This window comes from Triturus cristatus, chromosome 8 (assembly GCF_964204655.1).
Source record: "Triturus cristatus chromosome 8, aTriCri1.1, whole genome shotgun sequence".
In the NCBI taxonomy this organism is placed as follows: domain Eukaryota; kingdom Metazoa; phylum Chordata; class Amphibia; order Caudata; family Salamandridae; genus Triturus; species Triturus cristatus.
Genome location: NC_140591.1, coordinates 285755227 through 285774215, shown reverse-complemented (window position 1 = coordinate 285774215; position 18989 = coordinate 285755227). Strand labels below are relative to the sequence as shown.

The following is an 18989-nucleotide window of genomic DNA, read 5'->3' as shown; positions in this document are numbered from 1 at the left end:
GGAACGAACATCTTTAGTTAATGCGTAAAGATAATCTGTCAACATGGGGTACTCAATATCTCTAAAGGATTTCGGTCTCGGTACACCCCAAACATTAGCGGGCCTACCGAATATCACCTCATACGGTGATATTCTAGAACGGGAATGAGGAGTTGTTCTTACAGACAACAATGCTAACGGTAAGAGATCAGGCCATTTCAACCCGGTGGTCTCTTGCAATTTTGCCAATTTCAGTTTGATAATCCCATTATACTTTTCTACCAACCCCGCTGATTGGGGGTGGCGAGCAGCGTGAAATTTCTGATTAATGGATAAGCCTTTACAAATATGTTTAATAAGGTCGGCATTAAAATGCTTTCCGTTGTCACTCCAGATCACACGTGGTAAACCATACCGAGGAAAAAATTCCTTTACTAAAGCTTTGGCTGTGGCTAGAGCGGTATTCTCCTTAATGGGGTTTGCTTCCACCCATTTACTGAACGCACAAACCACTACTTGAACATACTTGAGATTATTTACCCGCTCTAATTGAATGAAGTCCATTTGTAACACCTCAAAAGGTAAGGTAGGAGGCGCAAAATTACCTTTCAGAACAGGGACACTACCTCCTGGATAATGCTGTAAACAAATCATACAGTTCTGGACCAAATGTGTTGCAGTCTTACTGATATTGGTGTTATACCACACAGGATCTAGTACTGCACAAATACCTTTAACACCTATATGCGCAGGGCCATGTGCCATGGATACTATTACATTCACAAATGCATTTGGCAGTAACCACCTGCATTTGTCTGACAGGTCAACCCAACATCCATTTTCATCTAGTTTCCGTATCTGCTCTTGCCAATGTACTAGCTCTTCAGGGGTCGCTTCTTGTTGTATTTCTCTAACACTATCCATAGTGCTATTGAATATTTCTGTTTCTACCATTCCTCTCAATGAGCTGGTTACAAACATAGAGGTGGTGTTTGATTGGGCAGTTTCTTTAGCGATTCTGTCAGCAAATGAATTTCCTTTGCCTACAGCATCAACTACAGCTTTATGGGCGCTACATTTAACAACAGCATTTTCTTTTGGTAAAGTCGGAGCAGTCAACAGTCTCAGAACCAACGGGCCATTCCTTATTTTCTGACCATGCGAAGTAAGGAAACCTCTTTCTGCCCATAACCTCCCAAAGCTATGTGCTACGCCGAAAGCGTATTGGCTATCGGTATAGACATTTACTCTCAAACCTTCACTTAACTCACAAGCTCCAAGAAAGGCTACTAATTCGGCAGCCTGGGCAGATTGATAAGACACTTTAGCTGTTTCGACTACAGTCTGGAGAGTGGTGATCTCCTAGGCGGATGTGGTAGTGCCATTCGGTAACTTAAAACATGAGCCATCGACATATAACTCCCCTTGTGGGTCAGATAAGGGAGTGTCTGTCAGGTCTATCCGTCCCTTTGTTTCTTCCTCTGTCCGAAATATACAGTCATGTATGTCCTGATTTTGTTCTTCCGAAGGGAGGGGTAGTAACGTGGCAGGATTCAGAGTGGCACATCTATTGATAGTGATGTGGGGTGCAAACAGGGTCAATTCATACCCTGTAAGACACGCACTAGTTAGTTGCTGTGTCTTGGTCCTGTTTAATAATACATCCACAGCGTGAGGCACCATCACTGTGAGGTCAGTATTCAGGACGAGCCCTTCTGATTGTCGAATTGCCACCGCAACAGCCGCCGTGGCCCTTAGACAACTGGGAAGTGCTCTGGCGACATTGTCCAATACCGCCGAAAAATATGCACAAGGTTTTTGCTTACCACCAAAACCCTGTGTTAACACAGACAGCGAGCAACCGTCCACCTCATGCACATAGAGTGTAAAAGGCTTCTGGTAGTCAGGAGTGCCAAGCACAGGAGCAGAACAAAGCGCAGATTGCAGAGAGACAAAAGCATCCTGACATTCAACAGTCCAAGGTAAAGGTTCATGCACATCCTTAGTTGTCAGATATAGTAGGGGTTTAGTCAGAAGGGAAAAGTTAGGAATCCACTGGCGACAATAAGAGGTTATGCCAAGAAAAGCGCGGACATCACGTTGCGTGCAAGGAACAGACATGTTAGATATAGCTGTTATACGAGCAGGAGTTAGACGCCTACCCTCCTTCGACAGGAGATGACCTAAATAAGTCACCTCCGGTCGACAATATTGAAATTTAGACAAGGATACCTTATTACCATGGTTGGCCAAATGCTGCAACAATTGAACTGTAGCATCCCGGCAACCCTGTTCAGTATCCGAAGCCACCAATAGATCATCTACGTATTGTAACAGTGCGTTACCATCAGGCAAAATTAGAGTATCCAATAGGGCTTTGAGCGCTTGACTATAAATACTAGGGCTTTCTGTATAGCCCTGGGGAGCGCGACAAAATCGGAAGCTGCGACCAGCTAATGAGAATCCGAAAAGATATCGGCTAACGGGATGAATGGGAATGCTGAAGAAAGCATTTTTCAGATCAATCACAGAGAAATATTGAGCTGTAGGAGGAATCATAGTTAATATGGTGGTTATATCAGGCACCACGGGATACTGAGGCACCACAATCTTGTTAATTTCTCGCAAATCAATCACAAAACGATATGTATCTACATAATCAGGATTGCAATCTACGGGAGCCCTTTTAAGAATAGGAAGGATGGGACTATTACACACATTGCAGCCTGTCTCCTCCACCACCCCAGAGCGGATCAGATCCTGAATAATGGACAACAAGGCTCATTCACCTGCAGGGGCAATTTTATATTGCGGTATTTTCGGTAGACGAGAATTTTGCTTCAAGGTAATTGAAATGGGGGGTATTCTCAACAAACCCACATCAGTGTCTCCAGTAGCCCAAAGTGTTTTTGGAATCTTCGCAAATTCAGGGGGTAAGGTATCCGTTTTGGAGAAGTACTGCACCGAAGGGGTAAAAGGGGTTTTAATAGTCAAATAGACACCATCTGGGGAACAATATATACGAGCATATAACCTTTTCAATAAGTCTACGCCTAATAAATTCTCTCCACGTTGCGACGTTAAAAGAAATGGTGAATCAATAGAAATAGGGCCCAAAGTGAACGAAAGAGGTTGGGAAATGGGGCTCACCACCGGAGTTCCTGAGAAACCTACGGACACATTATTCTGGCCAGACAGAGCAACCCCAGGGACTAGGGCATGCGAAACAGAACTGTTCATAGCTCCCTTGTCAACTAGAAACTTACCCGATGCACCCATTAAATGTGCATTAACATAAGGTCCGTTTTGATCTATAGGAATTGACACACGTCCCCCACTCTGCCTTCGGCTCTCCTATGCATGAGGATAGCCTGCCGATGCATCGCTGACACATTCTTCGTTGAAGTACTGCTTTCCCTGACCATGATCAAAATAGTTTTGAGTATTCCCACCTTGTCCAGACTCTTCCTGCCTTGTATGTCCACCTCGATTACCACCTCCGCGTCCTCTCCCTTGGCCCCGCATAGTACTGTGTTGCGCATATAACAACGGACACTGAGAACGCCAATGTCCTTCCTATTTACAGAATGCGCATTGGTTTATTCCTAAATCAGTTCTTCCTCCACCCTGTACTTGGCCCGCCCCTCGTGAGGCAGAAGTCGGCACTCCTCGACCCCTTCCACGGCCTCTCTCAACCTGCTGTAACAGGACCCGCGTTTTTAAATCCTTTGCTTTCTTTTCCGTTTTGTCCTTACTTTCATTCTCTCGGTGCTCATAGTATTGAGCCATGCTTAATATAATCGAAGGAGTAGACGTCGTCCAAGTACTTTCTGCTGCCTGGAGCCGGGCCGAAATTTCAGGCAGTAAATTAGTTACAAACCTATTGATAGACAAACGTATGCCGCCCTCCTTGGATAAGTCTTGTCCGCTGAAGTCAATGAAAACACCTTCAAATCTAGTGAAAAAGTCCGACACACTCCTCTTTCTTTTGTCGGCACGCTGTCAATTTATCCCAATCAACTTTTCTAGGAGGGATTAACGAATGCATGTATGTAATTATTTTGTCAGGTAACGTTAATATTTCAGCCCTGGGCTTTTCTCCTGGTTTTCGATCTCTATCCCAATCTTTCAATTGATGCCATGTTCCCCCAAATTCAGTCACATGATCTTGGTCATGTACCTGACGCCATATATCTACTGGTACCAATAAAGCAAAGAATAACTCTATATCGGCCAACGTCATAACCGCTGATGAGGCGGCTTCAGTAAGTTCTTTATAATATGCTGTGGGATTTTTCCTAGGATCGGGCAAATGAGCCTTTAATGACAGCACTTCACTGCGTTTCCACGGGGTGTACACCCACTGTTCCTGAAACCGAGCATCTACTCGCGGGCGGGTAACCACCCCCGTTGCATCTACTATTTCAGTAATTTCTGGATGATAAATAGGGTGGACTTCACGCATTGGGAAATGTGTGGAGCCCGTAGGAACAGCAGAGTGAAGTAGAGTTCTATAACTAATCATTGTTCCAATATTTCTGTACACCTCCTCCGGGCTTAAGTGAAATTTATGCGCTTGGTCATGAATATCATACAATATTGCTGGAGCCTCCCCCCCCCCCTTCATGAACCTGTTCCCATAATGATATCAGGCGTGCAGCCATATGGTCTAAAGCATGCTGTTGCATCACGGGCTCATAGTCTTTCATAGTGCTCCATATGTCAGACAAAGTATAAATAGGCTGTCGCATCCATTGTGACGCTTGCTGTGCAATAGTTTCTCTTTCCTCTGATCCGAATGCTGACCGGGTAAACCGCTTCTTACCATCAAGAAACCCGGGCGGATGTACCAGAGTGGATACAGCTGGTAAAGGAGTCGCACTTACTGAGGAAGAGGTCAACACATGAGGAAAATGGGTTGACCCAGGTGACAGCTGAGGAGTTTCAGCTGCCGCAGATGGCAATAAATTGGGCAATAAAGTCATAATCTCTGAGACAGACGAGGACAACCGGGACAAATTGGTTTGAGGCGCAAGGAGGGGAGGGGCTGGAGGTGCTGACACAGTAGGAGCTACTATTGACACAGCTGAAACTTGCGCAGGAGCAGCTGACCCCGCAACGGCTGATACCGTGGCAACTGGTGCTTCCGGATATAACCGTTGCGGCACATATGGGGGTGGTGGACGCATGTCCAATAGATCTCCTATTTCATCTTCAGCGTCAGGCCGAGCCACTTAACTTTTATCGACCTTTAATCTAAACTCACGATTCACACATTCGATTCCCTTCTTCCGTGCGGGCTCTGTCGTAGGCAACAGCCTTCTGGGTAATGGTTTGCCCTGCTTTGACTTTAGCTAGTTTCTCTTCCCTCATTCGCCTTCGTTTCGATTCCTTCTGCCAGGTGTTAAATGCTTCAAACATAGACTGCCTACTGCGTCTAGAAAATAACTGATCCTGTAAGAAGGCAATTTTCTTTTCATCAAAAGAACCAGTTTTAGGCCATTGCAATTCTTCATTACCTCTGGTATACTTATGCCACAAAGTATTGAACAATAGAGGAGCTATTCCGTGTTTTATGTACATATAATGACTAGGACTGCCTTCCGGTGGGGTAGGCTGGCTTTCGGCCAGACGAGAGCCACTAGTCCGACAACAGCAACCAAAACAATTCAATTTACTGAAGCACGGCATGTTAGTTAGCAGACAAACACCAACAACATACAAACAAATTCTTGTATCACATATAACACATACTGATTGTTCCTATATAACGTTTTCTGCAGTTCAACCTCAACCTACTTATTCAAACTTGATGCATCCAAACAAACTAACCGAGCCCGTCGACTCCCGTTCGTGGAGAATTATTCAAAATACCGGACCGACAGAATCACAACGAGCAGTCTTCTAAAAGACTGGCAAGAGGCAGTCAGACAGGTGCGACCACGGACTGGACCACAGACCATCCCATGACCTCCTTGGTTCACCACTGAGACCGTTCCGATGTGGTGCGAGCCTCACCTCCGGTATGTCTCATGGCTACCCAATTACAGCCACAGGCTTTTCTGAATACAATCCGGCCGTGTGTTACACGCAGATAACAACTAGGCATCTGATCGGTGTCTCTAAATCACAAAAGATCCGTGGAGTCTCTACAGTCAGTCCCTACTGGACCACCCTGCAAGACCTCCATAATTCTCCTAGGGTACTCATGACCCCCAAATCAAAATACAGTTAACTGTTTCCAAATGCACCGCTCAAAGCGTGTGTCTAACAAACAAATTACTCACCGGGTGCACCCAGGTACGGACGTTCGTTCTCCGCTGCCAACTTCTTGGGACCAACACGGTCAGCTCCTGGGTTAAGCCCGTAGGACCCCGGTGAAGGGCTACTAGCAGCAGAGGACACTCTGATCAGGAGTGCGGAGTGGAAGTGCCAAAAATCAGGGAGAAGGAAAAAATAAAATCCCTCCTCTCCACCCGCCCGACCAGGGCGCCCTCAATCCGACCACCCGAATACGGGGTAGGAAAGACCCTTTCACTTGGTCCCACCAGAGTCGCCAACTGAAGTACTTAACAAAAATCCCAAGGGCCACACTTACCGATGGTCCGCAATAGCCTTTCCAAATAACAGTCAGTTGGCAACGGAGAAGGTTCAAACGTTTTATTGGCCAAAGCAAAACTCTACATAGAGGAGCCTCGTCGATCCTCACCCATCAGGTGCGCCGAGGAAGACTGCTGGCTCCTTGACAAAACCACACTTATATACATAACAGATTCAGCATACAAAGCCATACAAGTGGAAAAATACCAGTTAGTCCATGGGCTCCTGGATGAGCTCATACAGTGTTAAGTTTCAGCCTTACACAAAGGGTTGCTATCTATACAGAGGAGGTCGGCAGGGTGACTCCCTTTTCGTCCCAGGGCCTGAAGGAATTTGCTTGATACTCCCTACAGCAGATGTGACCTTGGGCCTCGGCCGTAAATACAACTAACCTGTCTCGGGGCTGGTACGAACTAAATCATGAAGATGGTAGGCAAAGGAAACCACGTGATCTGAAACGTGGTCTATCACAGACCAAGATGGCTACAGTATGGTTTTCGGCCCTTTTGTCGTGCACTGAGAAACGAAAGAAATATGCTTCTTCTAGAACCTATCAATAGGTGTTTATGCGATTAGAATACTGTCATAGATACATTGTGCTAACTTTACATGATGTGAATAAACAGAACAAATGATTTTTATCCTTCAGGCATTTTTAGGGAACATTCCCCTAGACGACATCTGCAAAGCAACAACTTGGGATACACCATACACCTTCACAAAACACTATTGTGTAGATGTGCAGGCAAAACAACAAGCTAGTGTGGGCCAGGCTGTATTAAGAACACTTTTTCAAACCACTGCAACAGATACAGGTAGCCACCGCTAAGGAGGTAACTGCTGTACAGTCTATGCAAAAGTGTACAATCTGCAGCTCATATGCCTCGTACGGAAAATGCTACTTACCAGTATGCATCTGTTCTTGGCATGTAGAGCTGCAGATTCGTATACGCCCACCCGTCTCCCCGAATACCTCTATCATGGATGGAGTCGATGCCCATGCGCACTGTCGTCCCAGGGAGGAGTCACCTACCTCGTGACTACAAAGACTTCTTCCAAGACAAAAACATGTGCAAACATCCAAGCCCAACACCAGATGGTGATCTATGCAAAAGTATACGAATCTGCAGCTCTACATGCCAAGAACAGATGCATACTGGTACGTAGCATGTTCTTATTACCTTTCGTTCCTCTTAAGTTTGCCACTTCCCTAGGCCTAGCTTTACTATCCTTTTCTAAGAATTACTTGTATCCTTCCAGGGGACATCAAGGAACTGTTTTTAAAAAAATTTCAGCACTCAATAGCAGTGTATGTGTTTTCTTGCTTCCATGCCCACATCGCTGTCACGGGCACCCTGTGCTCTTTCAGTTGCTCTCACCCTGCTCATCCATTGCTCCTCCTGCCCTTTAGGGCACGCACTGCTTTTCTTTCTATCCTCCCCCCTTCTTCTTTAGTCTCCTCCCCCCTATTTCTGCTCCTTGTTCATCAAAGCATTTACTTGATATCCCACTCTAACACCCCTCCCACCTACCACTCCTGCTCCTACAGCAGCTGCTGTTAACTCCAATTCGCTCCATTGTGAAACTGCGCTATCACACTAATTTTATTTTTAAAATACAGTATAGAACATCTTTGGTGAAAATTCCACATGGTAAATATACTGTTCATTTTAAGGTAACTCAGCAAGACGTCCGGAAGGAAAATCCACTGCAATTTAAATTCAGAGCAAAGTTTTTCCCAGAAGATGTGTCTGAAGAGTTAATCCAGGAAATCACACAGAGGCTGTTCTTTTTGCAAGTCAAAGAAGCTATTTTAAATGATGAAATATATTGCCCGCCAGAAACTGCAGTCTTACTTGCATCCTATGCTGTCCAAGCCAAATATGGAGATTACAGCAAAGAAGTGCACAAACCTGGCTACTTGACCAATGACCGACTTCTCCCACAGCGGTAAGTGTTATTATCAACTGAATGATATAGCATGTAAATGTAGAGTAACTATGCATTGATATTATCAAGTTTGAATTTAAAATATTTGTAAAGAGGAAATCTGCCATTTAAAATCTAATTTCTCAAATTGTTTCAAGGTGACTCGAGTATGGATTGCTGCTTTTGTTTCCTTTTCAGACTAATGAAAAGGACTGTCTACATCATCCAACAAAGCATCCCATAACTTTTCCAGCATCTAGCAGAGTACTGAGGGCCTCATGTAGGTAGCATACCAGTTACCACTTCTAAAATACCGAACGATACCGAATCGGTATTTTAGAAGTGGTAACTCGTATGTAGGTAATGAGTCGGTATTTTTTACCGATTCGTTACAATTCGGTAATTACCAAATCGGTATTTACCGATTCGGTAATGAGGCATACCTTCCCATTGATGGGAAGGTATGCCTCATTACCGATTCGGTAAATTCCGAAACCAAAAATTGTCCCCCTACATACCAGTAGCCAAAATACCGGTCGGTAACTGTATAATTACCGAAAATCGGCCGTTACCGACCGGTATTTGGCTACCTACATGAGGCCCTGAATCTGTTAAGCATATTTGTATTACTAGGCTCACCGAGCACTTGATTCTAGTTGTGGGAATGTTTATCCTAGAACGAGGCAAGACTGGGATGCTTGCATATGTCACTAGTTGCCACAAATTGTGATCTTTATCCACTACGTAAGATAAAGCTAGAATGACAGTTTCGTATTCTTCTCCGTATTATCCCCCAAAAAAGGTATTTATATTGATGGAAGTGTGTGTGTGTAAGTGTTGATATGTATATATCTAAAAAAATCCCTTTTGCAGCATGACAGCAAGCACCTAAAGAAGATAGTTGAGGGCACAGATTACGCTGCTCTTTGAAAATACAGCTGCTTCAGCAAACTTACCCGCATACATGAGGTATATTACAAAGGTACAAATTAATTTTATAATGACCTGCTCGACTCGTTTCAGCCTTCACATCCTTGATCTCAGATAACTGACATATTGTTCACAACAGATGATAATACCTTGTTTCCCCAGATACTTATATATATCAGAATCGACAATGGATGAAATGTATTGCCCCCCAACCCCCCCCCCCCCCCCCCCCCCCCACCACCATCTTTCCTCATCCATTTTTTTTTTTTTTAAACAGAGTTTTATATAGAGCGAAATTGACCTGAAGGTATCTGGTATCGGAGCTCTTTACACGAGCACCAGCTGAGGACACATTAAGTTTTGTTGGGCACGGGGAGATTAAGTTATTTGCCTAGAATCACAGGATGTTCAGCGTCATTAGAGACTCAAACCCAATTCCCCAGATTCGAAGTCTACCGCCCTAGCCGTTAGACCAACTCCTCTCTCCATTAATACTAAATGGCTAAATGATAGTACGTTGTACCTATAAATATAATGTTTAATTTGCATTTCATAAAATCTGTTAAATACTTTGCCCATCTGTGTGGAATTGTAATGAACATGCAAAAATTCCTTGGACAGTCACATGCTTCACAGTGAACATAGGATAATTATTTCGTTGTATTGAAAATGTCTTTCAACTTATCATAATTAACTATTGTTGGTATGCAACTGCACCATGATATTTGTTGCATAGTATACATAAATATCAAACTTTGTTAACGTTCCCTGAAGATAGAAGAAATACTATGTCCACTATTTTTTAGGATGTTATGACCAGAGAGGAAGTGCTACACATGTAGGAATTCAAATATGGAGACGGCTTCAATGTGAAGCACATGGTATTAAACACACTTCTAGGGAGGAGTCAAACGTGACCTGTTCTCCAAAACCCCCCCATGTGCAAAAAAAGTGTGTGTATATATATATATATATTATCCAGTATTGGATCTTTCATAGATTCACTTGCTTGAATCATTACTGTTTAGGTAGGAGTCCCACAGTACTATCACACAAGCAGTTAAAGACATAACCATAGGCTACAATGTAATGAAAAAGTCACTGAAATAGCCTATCCATATCAATTTCTAAAACCGGTTATAGCTCAAGTTTGATTCTATCAGGCAAAAGCACTCTCTGTAACACTACCAAGAGAGGAAGATTTTCTACCACATATCCTGTGAAAGGGAGTCTCCCTGAGCTCTGCTCAGTTTTCTCTTCGCAGCTCTGATAATTCTTCTGTTAGCTGTTCACCATGTTGGAATCTTTAAAAAAAAAAAAAGGGGGGTTCTTCAGATCATGTGGATCTTGTAGTAAGAAGAGACTTCATATTGATAACCTTCACAAGGACTGTATATATTGCTGGTAACCAACAGCATAAGCACAAGTTCAAAGACTGTAAAATCTGCTGGGCCTTCTCAACTAAAACCTAAAGGACCGAGAGGGGAGGTTGCTAATTTGGTTATTAGAAAATCAAAAGCAAATCTAATGTGGTCTGGATCCTGAGGATACTGTGAGTTTTGTGACCATGAGGATACTGTGAGTTGTCACACCTCTCTGGAAAAACCTAAAAAAAGAGACCGGTCTAGAGTCTCCTGAAGACCATAGAAAAGCTGCAAAAGGTCCTCATCACAAAACATTTCCTGCTGAGGCTCCATCTGACCCTTCAACACCATCCAATTTGGCATTAAAGCCTGGGAAATCTTCTATAGATTCCTCAGTGTCAAAGATTAAGATCTGCATTAGATCCTGATCGTCTGCAGCGCCGGCGAAGTCTTCGTCGATGCAAATCGCCCTCAGATCCCATTTCCCCTCCGTCATCGTCGACTCTCTTGCCATCGGCAAATCCACTAGTCGACATAAGCTGCATTGTCGAAGGTTTCTCCATCTCCGGTGACCACCACCACCTCTTCCACAGCGAAGACCGCTCCATCGATGGCCTCAGAGATGACACCCACGTTGGTCCTTCCTATTTCGTCTTTGGTGACGGTCCTCACTGCTGCCATCAGCAATGAGAACCTTGCCGCCGTCGTTGAAAATAGATTCCTTCCACTTTGCTTATTACTCCTATTATGGCACCGACTATCACGTGGACGAGGCATTTTCTTCAGGATCCTTCTCTAATTTTACCTTTGCCTTAAAGTACTCATTTGGAGGGGTCAGATGATGGATTGTTTGGGACCAACACCTAGTCAATCACAATTTCATGTTAAATTTCGATATGAAGAAGACTATGATAATGAGTATTATGCGCAGGGATACCATCACCAATGCTATGTTAGCTGAACCTTGGAACCCATTCACCAACCCATGGTATCATACTCCCTTTGTGTCACCGGCAGGAGTGCCACCACCACCTTCTTCACCAGCATCTCCTCTTCCATTACCTCCTCCCACGCCAAGAATGACACCAGCTTGGGGGGCGTGGCTGGCAGCATGGCCGAGTGAGACGTGAGCTCCTTCGGCTCCGGCAACCGACAACGATCCGACGACCATAACGGCGGCCTGAATACTCGCAAGCGACGCGAAGTTGCGCGAGGCAAGATTGGCATCCCCCCGGTGAGGCTCCGGCGCCCGATCGAGACACTAACGACCCGCTCCGGTGGCAGGACCCGGCGGTGACAGTGAGCGGGCGCGTGACCCAAGATGGCGCCGGCTTATCGCTCCTGAGCGCAACGCTGCAGCAGTGGCCCGGGCGGGTTTCCTTCAGAGGCCATGAGAAGAGTGATGACGTGATCGGTGGCGGTACCCGAGGCAGGCGGTGGGGGCGGACTGCGGCCCCTGCAGGACCCGAGCGGAGCAGTGCGAACTCACCCTGGACACCGGGACGGCGCTGGAGTGAGGGCCGACGGGGGACGCGGGAGAGCCCGGACGGGTCAGCGAGGTGGGTCCCGGGATCCGCGAGAGGATGGGACCGCGACGAGTAGCCGTGGAGAAGTCTGTCTGAAGGCGAGCCGGAGGACCGGACTGCACACAAAGGGTGATCTGGCCGGTGGTGGCGGCGGTGACGGAGGAGGCGGAACGCTCAAGGAGGGGCAGCCTGGCTGGGGAGCGGTGAGCCTGAGTACTCCATCTTCGGGGGGGCCCTGTTCTTAGTGCTGTGGCCCCCACCCCCTCCCTCTGCCGAGGACGCTGTACCGGGGGCCTGGGGCCGGAGAAGAGTAACGTGGGGGGTGACCGAGGTGGCCCCGGGGGGCAGGACCCAGCGCGAGGGCAGCCGCGAGAGGCGAAGAGGTGAGGCGAGGACGGAGACGGCGCTCTCCACTGTTGGCACGCCGGTGACAGTGAACTGGACGGCGGCAGGTGCTACGGCACGGTGGGGGCACAAGAGCACTCCAGGAAGCGCAAAGGAGTGACAGGCGCGCTGTCGCCCAAAATGGGCAAGAAAAACCTGGACCCTAGGCCCCCCCAAACAGGGAACATTGGACAGATACGCAATGGGCCCCTCGATGGGAGAGCCGGCATAGAGCGGGGCGACATCAGATACGGCCCAATTAATGAACGCTATACAGGCGTCCCGGGAGGCCCTGGAACACAAGATTGGGGAGGTCGGGTCGGAGGTGACGCTCCTGCGGCAGGACTTTCGAAATTTAGCCGAAAGAGTCACGACTACTGAGAACAGGATCGGGAACGCCGAGGACATGGTGCAGGTCCTGCAGAACGATTTGGGAGAGCTCAAGGCCTCGCATAAGCAACTCCTGTGGAAAGTGGACGATGCCGAAAATAGGGCGCGACGCAACAACCTCCTTTAGAGAAGGACTTGAAGGCTCGAACATGGCGGAGTTCCTCCACTCTTGGCTGCTCCGCACATTCCCGAAGGATAAATTCTCTTCTTGCTTCGTAATTGAATGGGCGCACAGAGCACTGATGGCGAAACCGCCGGTGGGGACGCGACCGAGGCCCGTCATTGCACGCTTTCTGAATTTCCTGGACCACGACATGATTTTGCGCGAAGCTCGGAAACTGGGGGTCATCCGCCATGAGAATGCCCACATCATGATCTTTCCGGACTATAGTCAGGAGGTGCAAAAGCAGCGACGCTCCTTTGACGCAGTTAAGGCCAAGTTGAGAGCACTTCACATACAGTACATGCTGTTATTCCCGGCCAAACTGAAGGTGATCTACGGAGACAAGTCCTTGTTTTTTCTCTCCCCGGAAGAGGCTTGGCAGTGGCTGGAAGAGTGTCCGCCGGTGGGCAGGCAGCTGACGGGGGGCCCCGGGACCCCCGGAGATAGACCACCCAGGGGGCGGCGCCGGCGGAACACAGAGGCTCCAAGGTGTAAGGCGTGGCCGGAGCGGTAGAGGCTTGGCGGCGGCCCCGTACGGGACCATGGGTCCTCGGAGGAGGAGGCGGGAAAGTACATCCTCCCTGGCATCGAGCCGGACGGCGGGCTCACGCTACCGCTGCCTGGCAGAGAAGGCGCGTTCGGAGGGGGAAGATGAACCGGGGGGTACGGCCTCAGAGGGGGAGGAACTGGAGGAACGATCGATGCACCCCTTGGCGGCCGCCATAAAAGACTTGGAGATACAAAAAATAGGGGGAAGATTCAATAAGGTATTCAGAGGCTGGATTCTATACTAACTTTTTTTGACATGCATTTACCTCTGACACCATTGATCACACACATCTTTTCTCAGATAGCCTGTTTAATGACTGCGAGTTTTAAATCAATTGTTACAATCTCTGATTGTTTGAAACAAAAAGAACACTTCTTCATTTCACAGCACACGTGTCCTTTACATAAAACGATGACAAATATTTACATTTTATAGTGACTTCACGACATATCATACAACATGAAAAAAGTACTTTGAACAAACGAAAAAATTATTGCACAACAATAATAGGGTGTCCACTTTTATATGTCTTGGGAACTCAAGCCAATTGGCTCCTCAAAGTTTGACTTTGAATGTGGTCCTGAGCAGAGTCAGATAGCTGTATCGTAGTGATTCTGGGGAGCAATAAACTGATTTACTGTTTTGGCTCTCTGGGGGACATTGATGTCTAATTTTTTATCCCAAGCGTGTCTGGATCTCTGCTAGCCGACGCGTTTCGACCTGTGTCGTATTGGACCTATATTATATTCATAAGGTCTTCTTCAGGGCTGTTATGTGGTTCAAGTGGGACATCTTTTTCCTGTGGAGATAATGATATGCCTATTTTAGTGTGTATACTAAAATGGGTTATTATTCTAAAAACATAGTTTGTTGAGAAACTTACGTACAAAAAAACTCGCAGTCATTAAACAGGCAAGCCGAGAAAAGATATTTGTGTGATCAATGGTGTCCGAGGTAAATGCATGTCAATAAAAGACTTGGAGCAGGGACAAACGCAGGACACGGAGAACTCGAGGGGGGAGCTGCAGGACTCTAACTCTTGAGGCGGAGATGCACATGCCAGCCAGTCGAGAACACTGTCGCTGAGAGCACGCAAGTTGTTGTCTACCACCCCCCCGCCCTTTTTTTGTATAGTTGTGTTTCTCTCCCCTCCTGGTTTGCTCTCAGCAAGATTTCTTCAACGGTGGCGGGAGGGGTTTCTATTGGGGTATTGTTGGTTCGGTTCGCGGGTAGGGTTTACGGGCACTGGCACGAATCTCCTGCGGAGGGGTGAAGCGGGTGAGCGTGTGACGAGGTCCCTAGTGGGTGGGCGACAGACCACCTTCCCCTGCACAGCGGTATCTCTGTCACTGGGACGGCGATGGGACTGGACGGGAGGAGGGGGTGGGGTGGGCGGGGGTTCTTTGGGGTCCACTGGTTGTGGGGACAGGGAAGTTTGGGGGAGACCAGAGGGTGGTAGGGTGGGGGGGGTTCGAGGTTTGGTTTTCTGTTGGTTAGGCATGTCGCACATGGAAAGAACACTGCTACCTATGGACACTACACAAGAGACTTCCCTGGCCATGAGGTGACTCAGTATGATGTCTTCTGAACGGAGGGAGGGCCCTGAGGGAGGGGTAAGTGATGGTAGGTCGATTAAAATCCTCACATGGAATGTCAACGGTCTAGGTACAAAGATAAAGAGGGGATTGGTCATGGCACTAGTTAAGCGGCAGGCGCCGGACATAGTACTGTTACAAGAGACACACCTGCGGGGGACACGATGTGGGTTCTTGGCTAGAGGAGCGTACAAGGTGCTAGCGCATGCAGGGTTTACGTCAGGTTCCAGAGGCGTGGCCATCCTTGTGCGGAAGTCCCCCCCCTTTCATAGTGACAGACACATGGTCAGATCCCCAAGGTACATATGTTGGAGTGGCGGGGACGTGGAGACGCCGGAAGTTGACGGTGGTGTTGGTCTATGCACCCCCTCGGCTACAGGCGAGAACACTTGCAAGGGTGACGGATATCATCCTGAATACGCCGGACGCGCAGCATGTAGTGGGGGGAGATTTCAATGATGTGATGCGCCCAGATAGGGACAGGTCGGGGGAGCGACTGGCCCCCCTGGGATCTTCCCCTCTGGCGCAGTTTACTGACACGGTGGGGCTGACGGATGCCTGGAGATGGCTTCACCCAGAGGCCAGGGAGTACTCCTACTTCTCGGGGGCGCACAAGGTGCACTCCAGACTAGATCACGTCTTTTTACCCCGCCATGTGTTGGAGGTGACGAGCCGGGCTGACTTTCTGGCGCGGGGCATCTCGGACCATTCACCGTTGATGGTGACGTTGGGCGTGGGACGACGGGCACAGGCTGGGAACTGGAGGCTGGCGGCCTGGGACTTACAAAACAAGGAGTTATTGCAGGGCGTCGGGGCAGACGTGAAAGTATATCTGGCGGATAATCTGGGCTCTGTGGATTCCAGGGTGACGATCTGGGAGGCCATGAAGGCAGTGCTTCGAGATAAAATACAAAGCAGGATAGCGGGGGACAGAAGAAGGCAGCGGGAAGACACTATGGTCCTTGAGCTGCGTGTTTTAGACCTGGAAAAGCAATATGTCAGGGAGGGGGGGGGGGGGGGGGGGAACCCGCGCTCCGAAGGCTGCTGGAAGTACAGCAGCGATATCGGGACCTAACGAGTAACGAGGCCAGGACCCAGGCGCTAGCTACCCTGCATCGCCTATACGATGTAGGGGATATATCCGGGAAACTGTTGGCGTGGTTGAGCCGCAGAGAACAGGAGGCGAGGTGGGTGGACATGGTGCTCGGGGCCGAGGGCCAGCCCTGTAGAACCGACGCCCGGATAGCACAGACCTTTGCAGACTATTATGAAGCATTCTATGAGGCCCGAAACCTAGGTACGACAGCAGAAATCAGCCAATATCTGGAGGAGGTTGAGACTCCCAGGTTAGAGGAGATAGACCGGGAAAGTCTTGAATCAGAGCTCACAGTGACTGAGGTACGGGAGGCACTCGCCAGGCTCCGCCCGGGAAAGTCCCCAGGCCCTAACGGGTTCCCTGCGGAATTCTTTTAAAAAACGGCAGACCTCCTCGCCCCACATGTACTGGTGCTATTCAACGGGGCGCTGGAAGACGGGATGCTCCCGTTAGATCTCCGTACGGCCACGATAGTCCCTATCTATAAGCAGGGCAAACCGCCGGAGGAGTGCTCGTCATACCGCCCTATATCACTGTTGTATTTAGAGGTGAAACTTCTGGCAACAATACTCTCCCTCCGACTGTGCAGGGTGGTCCCTGGGCTAATCCATTTGGACCAGACCGGTTTCCTGCCAGATAGGGCGACTAGACACAACTTACGGAGGACACACAACTGGCTGATGGTGGTGTGCGCGCGAGAAGAACCCCATGTGTTTCTCTCCCTAGACGCGGAAAAGGCGTTTGACGCAGTGCATTGGCCCTTCTTGGATAGAGTGTAGCGGGCAACTTCTACCACACCATATGGGAATGTGAGGTTCTCCAAAGGTACTGGGTAAGGATAGTAACAGAACTGGGGGACATTCTGGAAGAGCCACTGCCCATGGACCCTAAATTAGTTCTACTAGGGATAGCGAATGATATTGATCTGACCCGGCCCCACCTCATCTTCCTGACGCTAGCATTAATGGTGGCCAAGAGAGACGTGGCGCGGGAATGGGGAGCACCTCGCCCCCCTAGGCTTGCTGCCTGGAGGAGGGGGATGGACATCTATATGGCGGCTAAACGAGTGACTTATGCAGCGAGAGGCTGCCCGAAGAAATTCTCCAGAGTGTGGGGGAAGTGGAGACGATATCATGGCATGGATGGGGGGCTTTGAAGGGGGAGGGGGGCCCTAGATCACTTCCATGATGGGTTGGAAGGGTGTTGGAGGCGGCTTCGGAACAGGAGGGAGGGTGCTTTCCTCACCATTATGGCAATGGCAGGCACTACGGGGCGCTGGGGATGGAGGGAGGAGGGTAGTGACGGAGGTGGATGGTGTTGCACGATTCATTCTGACATGCTTGTTATGTTTCGGTGTTGAAAATGCAAATAAAAATATTTAAAAAAAAATAAAAAAAAGAATGACACCAGCTTAGCACATTGCTAGACCACCAGGGCAAGATCCATCTTCCTCTGATGAGGACACGGAGGAGGGTAAAATTCAGGACACACAAAGGACATAGGCGGTTTCCACGCTTTGATGTAAAGAGCTGCTTCAAGGTTTCAGCTTCCCATGACAGTCAAGCAGTCTGACTGCTTTCTTTGCGATTTTGAAGACCAATCAAGAAGAACGGTGAGAGAGATGCCCATCGTCGATCACATATGGAATTAGGACGTGAAGTTGATGAAGACACCAGCAACGGTAACCACAGTTTTTACCAGGATTCATAAAGTACAAGAATCCGACGACGCACCTGCATCTTTGGTAGGACATCTAAAGCCAGACTCTCTAATACCTAAGGCTGCACAGCGTCGATCTGAAAATCCTTCAGCGCCTATCTCTGCACCTCCTGATGAGGAAGGTAGGCAAATGGACAATATTGGCAAAAGATTCACAACCATCTCCGGAACGACAGTCCATGTTGCCAATTACTGAGCACTTTTGGGAAGGTACAACCGCCAGATGTGGTTGGATATTGTTCCATATCTTCTACCAGGAGAAAAGAAACAGGAAGCACGTACGATATTACTGGAGGGAGAAAGATCTGCTTCTGAGATCAGATGCATATATGGCTTTAGCTTCCTTTGCTTTTTGTCAGCTGGCAGGTGCAGCAGTCCTAAGACTTCATATTTGACTTAAGGCTGCCTCTTTCGGTCCTGAAGTTCAAAGCAGAATTCTTGACATGCCTTTGATGGCAATGCACTTTTCGGAACACACATTGATGACGTCTTGCAAGCCACCAAGACTGATGGACACTGGCAGATCCTTCGGTACGCTTCATTCCAGATAAACACCTTTTTCGTAGAGTGCGGGGACCAGGAGCTCACTCCTTTAGTGAAGGCTATCACAGATATCCACCTCAGTCCTAACAGTCTTTACTGCCCTGCTTACCAACAGTACCACGCGTATTGTACACCACCACAAGCTGCATATTCAAGACCGCAGCCTAAACTTAAGCAACCCGCTCAATCCAAAGACCCTGCCAGAAAACAGTGACAACCCT

At 48.1% G+C, this 18989-nt stretch overlaps 1 protein-coding gene across 1 annotated transcript in view; it reads left to right on the top strand.

Annotated features, from left to right (window-relative positions):
- RDX (radixin) overlaps positions 1-18989 on the top strand; it is a 573297-nt gene that overhangs the window by 174931 nt on the left and 379377 nt on the right. The window contains exon 5 of the mRNA XM_085621534.1: positions 8255-8529. Coding sequence (XP_085477660.1) covers positions 8255-8529 — 275 coding nt within the window. The remainder of the gene's footprint in view (positions 1-8254; positions 8530-18989) is intronic.